General features: G+C 43.5%; 1 protein-coding gene across 1 annotated transcript in view; it reads left to right on the top strand.

The window, feature by feature from the left end:
- Window positions 1–1,040: 1,040 nt before the first annotated feature.
- The window catches only part of LOC310784853 (chloride channel protein 1-like), a gene marked incomplete at both ends in the record, with an annotated part of 71,640 nt that continues 66,680 nt past the window's right edge, over window positions 1,041–6,000 (top strand). The window contains one exon of the mRNA XM_083645890.1: window positions 1,041–1,091. Coding sequence (XP_083502016.1) covers window positions 1,041–1,091 — 51 coding nt within the window. The remainder of the gene's footprint in view (window positions 1,092–6,000) is intronic.

Raw genomic sequence — 6,000 nt, 5'->3', positions numbered from 1 at the left:
GTTACTGAAGTAATGGTTGTGATAGACATGAAGTTGTTTCCAACAATTGATCAGCAATCAAACATGGAAAGGTGTTGCGTTTCATCTATATATTTTGTTTTGTTTGTTTTTGTTTTGTCACTGTTGGTGATGTTTCTGTATTCTTGTTGTTGGTTTTTGTTTTGTTTTGTTTTGTTTTGTTTTGTTTTGTTTTTGTTTATTCATGTTGCTGAGTGTTTTGTCTATATATATGAAAAGGCATAAAAAAAAAGTAAAAAAAAAAAAAAGCTAGTGCTAGTGGGAGAATGAATGAGGAAAGGATAAATGAGTGCCACCTAACTGTGACCAGGTTAATTTGTCTCTTTTTCCCCCCCTTTCTCCTCTTAAAAATAACAAAAAGAACCGACAACAACCAGTCCCATTTGTTTCGGGATTTTTTTCTCGTAAAAATAACAAAAAGTACCGATAAGAGTACCGTTAAAGTACCGGATCGATAAGCAGTATCGATAAGAGTACTAGTATCGTTAATTCCTTAACGATACCCATCCCTACTGCTGACTTAACCTCACCAGGGTGGGAGGGAGGAGGGCAGCCCCAGCTGGAGCTGTCCACCATCAGAATGTGTGTGTGATCGAGAGAGAGCGTGTGTGTCTGTGTGCGTTTGTGTGTGTGTGTGTGCATGTGTGAGTTGAGCGTGTGTGTGTGTGTGTGTGCGTTTGTGTGTGTGTGTGTGTGTGTGTGTGTGTGCATGTGTGCGTTGAGTGTGTGTGTGCGTGCGTGTGTGTCCTGGTTCGGTGTCCAGTCCACTGCGGGCCTGATTATGCTGAGACAGACAGTGTGTGTGTGCGTACGTGTGCGTGTGTGTGTCCATGTCTGCCCCTGTGTGTGTGCTGGCTCGGTGTCCAGCGCGGGCCTGGTAATGCTGAGACAGGCAGTGTGTGTGCGTGCGTGTGTGCATGTGCGCGCGTGTGTGTGTGCTGGCTCGGTGTCCAGCGCGGGCCTGGTAATGCTGAGACAGACAGAGTGAGTGGGTTTATTTTTGGGTCAGTGACAGTGAGTCAATGGCTGCAGATGCGTCGGAAAGGAAGGCTCTGAGGTACAAGCAAACCCTGGTCAGTGTCCCTCTCTGTCCTTTCTTTCTTCTCTGTCTCTCTATGTCTCTCTCACTGTGTCTCTCTGTGTCTCTGTCTCTCTCTGTGTGTCTCTGTGTCTGTGTCTGTGTCTCTCTCTGTGTCTCTGTCTCTCTGTGTGTCTCTGTCTCTCTTCTCTCTCTGGGTGTTTCCTTCAATCAGTCTTGCACAATCTGTGTGTGTGTGTGTGTGTGTGTGTGTGTGTGTGTGTGTGTGTGTGTGTGTGTGCGTGCGTGTGCGTGTGCACGCGTGTGTGTGCGCGTGTGTGTCCATCTTCTGCATGGGAATTTGGGAAAGCCCAATTAGCTGATGTGTGACAACAGAGTCAGGCAGGTGGCAAAGGACTGTACACCTCCTTGACCCCCGATCTCAACACACACACACACACACACACACACACACTTTCCTGCTATGCGCTCTGTGCCGGCCACCTGTCTGTGACTTGTGCGATGAGTGCGTGCGTGTGTGTGTGTGTGTGTGCGCATGCGTGCGAATGTTCATGTGTCTGCTTGTGTGTGTTTACATGTATGCGTGTGTGTCTGTCAAAACACATTTACATGAGTGTTTTTGTTTGTGTGTGTGTGTGTGTGTGTGTGTGTGTGTGTGTGTGTGTGTGTGTGTGTGTGGGGCCATTTGTGCATGTATGTGCCAAAGAGGGGAAACCCGAGCGTGTATCTGCTGAGGTGTTAATCTCCGCCCGTCATGTGGTCCATTCCATGTATGTGGAGTGGGAGATGAGGCCGTGTGAAGGGAACATCTGGAGGCATGTTCCACTAAAGATCACTGCATGCAACACCATTGGTTTAAATCTGAACCACCGGTGGTTCACACCAATCAGCATCATTCCAGAGGCAGCTATGGCAGATTGTCCCTGATGAAGGCTTAGGCCGAAACATGTTGGAGTGTTTGAACTAGCCAAGATAGAATAAAGGCTTTTTAATCATAAGAAGAGTTGCCTTGGACTTTTTTCCATTTTTATGCAGCTATGGGCGGGCTTTAGGTGTGGCGACAGCGAGAATGAGCCTGTGATAGACGTGATAGACAGGTGGTTCATCCAATCACCTGTCAGGTATTTTTTGAAAGTGCCTGCCCTTTGAAACGGTTTCTCGAGCGACTCGTTCCAGTTATGTGAAAACAAATTATTCGGCAGCGTCAGGTTAGTTTCTTTCACCATGCCACTTTATGATATATATATATATATATAATTTACTTTAAGATTTGCGACCAATTTGCCATTTTGAAATGCTGAATGTTGCATTTTGATGGTGGTGCCCCAGTGTTCATGAAGCTCTAAATACTGTTCCATTCGTGTATACTTCACTGCTCCATCTCGGGACCTTGATATAGCCCAGAAACATTCTAGAATGTTGGAGTATCCTGCTCCATCTTAGGACCTTGATATAGCCCAGAAACATTCTAGAATGTTGGAGTATCCTGCTCCATCTCAGGACCTTGATATAGCCCAGAAACATTCTAGAATCCTGGAGTATCCTGCTCCATCTTAGGACCTTGATATAGCCCAGAAACATTCTAGAATCCTGGAGTATCCTGCTCCATCTCAGGACCTTGATATAGCCCAGAAACATTCTAGAATCCTGGAGTATCCTGCTCCATCTTAGGACCTTGATATAGCCCAGAAACATTCTAGAATCCTGGAGTATCCTGCTCCATCTTAGGACCTTGATATAGCCCAGAAACATTCTAGAATCCTGGAGTATCCTGCTCCATCTCAGGACCTTGATATAGCCCAGAAACATTCTAGAATCCTGGAGTATCCTGCTCCATCTCAGGACCTTGATATAGCCCAGAAACATTCTAGAATCCTGGAGTATCCTGCTCCATCTCAGGACCTTGATATAGCCCAGAAACATTCTAGAATCCTGGAGTATCCTGCTCCATCTTAGGACCTTGATATAGCCCAGAAACATTCTAGAATCCTGGAGTATCCTGCTCCATCTTAGGACCTTGATATAGCCCAGAAACATTCTAGAATCCTGGAGTATCCTGCTCCATCTCAGGATCTTGATATAGCCCAGAAACATTCTAGAATCCTGGAGTATCCTGCTCCATCTCAGGACCTTGATATAGCCCAGAAACATTCTAGAATCCTGGAGTATCCTGCTCCATCTCAGGACCTTGATATAGCCCAGAAACATTCTAGAATCCTGGAGTATCCTGCTCCATCTCAGGACCTTGATATAGCCCAGAAACATTCTAGAATCCTGGAGTATCCTGCTCCATCTTAGGACCTTGATATAGCCCAGAAACATTCTAGAATGTTGGAGTATCCTGCTCCATCTTAGGACCTTGATATAGCCCAGAAACATTCTAGAATCCTGGAGTATCCTGCTCCATCTTAGGACCTTGATATAGCCCAGAAACATTCTAGAATCCTGGAGTATCCTGCTCCATCTTAGGACCTTGATATAGCCCAGAAACATTCTAGAATCCTGGAGTATCCTGCTCCATCTCAGGACCTTGATATAGCCCAGAAACATTCTAGAATCCTGGAGTATCCTGCTCCATCTCAGGACCTTGATATAGCCCAGAAACATTCTAGAATCCTGGAGTATCCTGCTCCATCTCAGGATCTTGATATAGCCCAGAAACATTCTAGAATCCTGGAGTATCCTGCTCCATCTCAGGACCTTGATATAGCCCAGAAACATTCTAGAATCCTGGAGTATCCTGCTCCATCTTAGGACCTTGATATAGCCCAGAAACATTCTAGAATCCTGGAGTATCCTGCTCCATCTCAGGACCTTGATATAGCCCAGAAACATTCTAGAATCCTGTATCTAGTATCCCGCTTCGGAATCCTAGAAGACTAATCCGACCAGCCCCTGGTCTCCCACAGTGTTGATTGGCTGGTATGCGAGGGCTGCCGATCACCGTGACCTATAGAGTTTAACAGTTGAAACCCTACACATGTGTAGTTCAGCCATATGTTCTGCGTGTGTGTGTGTGTGTGTGTGTGTGTGTGTGTGTGTGTGTGTGTGTGTGTGTGTGTGTGTGTGTGTCTGAAGGCCATGCGGTCCTTATGTTTACGCTGTCAACCTGGGGAGCAGGGCTATCAACAGGACTGTCACTTTTTTGAATGGGAGCTCATTCACATTCTCCCTGTGTGCACTACACATGTGTGTGTATACCCTGGGTCTAGTACAAAGCCTAGGACACGTGGCCTGGGAGTTGACAGTCTAGTAGAGAATGTGGCGTTAAAGCCTCCTCTATTCATATGCATTAGCTGTGTGACTGCAAATGACTGCTCCGTGTGGAGGCCTGTGGATATCACAGGCCCCACACATCAGGAGCTCATTCACAAAATAGCATATCATATATCCTATAAAATAAATCAATATCATATGGTCGTAATTAAATATCTGTTCAATTTGTTGGTAAATGTTGATCCTTTAAAGAATATAGATTTTATGATACAGTATCCATTTTTTATAAGGAAATTAAAATTTTAATATTTTATTCTAACACAAGAAATAATTTATCTTTCATAGCTAGGCAAGGTAGCTTTATTTGTACAGTACAGCACATTATGATTTACAGAGTAATGCAAAATACAGTAAAATATCTACAATTAAAAAGTGCAAAAATACAGACAAGAGATACAAAAGATAAAAGACTTATGAAAAGATCTAAGGCCTATAAAATAACCTTCCAGCCGGAGGTAGAATTTGCCATCTTCGGCTGCTCGGAGTCCTCTCTGAACTTCCCTACAGCTGTGCAGCAGTCTCTAACACAGGGGACAACCGTTGCTAAAACACTCATTCTGAAGGAATGGAAGTCATCCTCGTCAGCTTCTTTCCAACTGTGGTTGACGGACATGACCTCTGTTATACGGATGCAGAGACTTTTTTTTCTTTCTTTTTTTCTTGTGTGTGAGCATGTTCGTTTGTCTTGTTTGTGAATTGCTTTGAGAAATTAAAAATAAAATATTGGAAAAAAAAGAAGATCAAATTAATAAAAGAACAAACAAATGCATTGCTTGAAAAGAATCAAATCAAATAATAGTAAGATAGTTTTAAGGAAGCAGAATCAAGTGACATTACTTCTTGGTATTGAGTTGTCAATCGATCGAATCGGAATTGGGGAAAAAAAAAAATGCAATTCCAGCACGGGCCGCACAGGTGCTGGCCACAATTTGCCCATGTATAATAGTATCCTTCTTTGCCTTGTATATTTTCTTAATTTTGTCTGCTTTTTGCAAGGTATATTAAAAAAAAAAATCTTTAATTGGCCAAATCTTTGCCTATACTGTATATTCAAGTAAAATATTGGTATCGGCATAATATCGGTATCGATATATCCAAATTCAGGTATCGGAATCGGATCGGAAGTGAAAAAATGTGGATCGGTGCATCCCTACTGTCAACCAGTATAGCAGGGATACTCAACTTGCTTTGCCCGGGAGCCACTTTCGTGAAATGATAGAAGGCCAGGGGCCAGTTAATAAACAATAAATATACATTTTTCTGTAGCGGATTGTAGGTTTTTGGGGTGTCAGCCGGAGTTTAGTCTGACAATGTTGTGCACACCGGATAGTTAGTTAGGTTAAGTACATACATAAGTGCCTGGGTAGCGAGCAGACGGCGGTATTTGACAATTTAGCAGCTAAATCATAGATTATTGAAAGATATTCCATATTCCAGACTGAAATGCTATAAGTATTGAGCAGGAGTATTGGCCAGAATGACATGAACATTTGGACACTTATTCAGCGGGTATCTTGCATGTTGCGTTCAGGTGCACTGTAATTTATTTTTATTTTATTTATTTATTTGCAATTTCATCGCGGGCCACACAGGGGGCGCCCGCAGGCCGCCAGTTGAGTATCACTGCAGTATAGGATAAGTGTGCCCTACCTCTTCAAAGATAATCA

This window comes from Poromitra crassiceps, assembly GCF_964638095.1.
Source record: "Poromitra crassiceps genome assembly, chromosome: 11".
NCBI lineage: Eukaryota > Metazoa > Chordata > Actinopteri > Beryciformes > Melamphaidae > Poromitra > Poromitra crassiceps.
The sequence above is the reverse complement of the archived record's forward strand: the minus strand, read 5'-3'. Positions and strand labels throughout refer to the sequence as shown.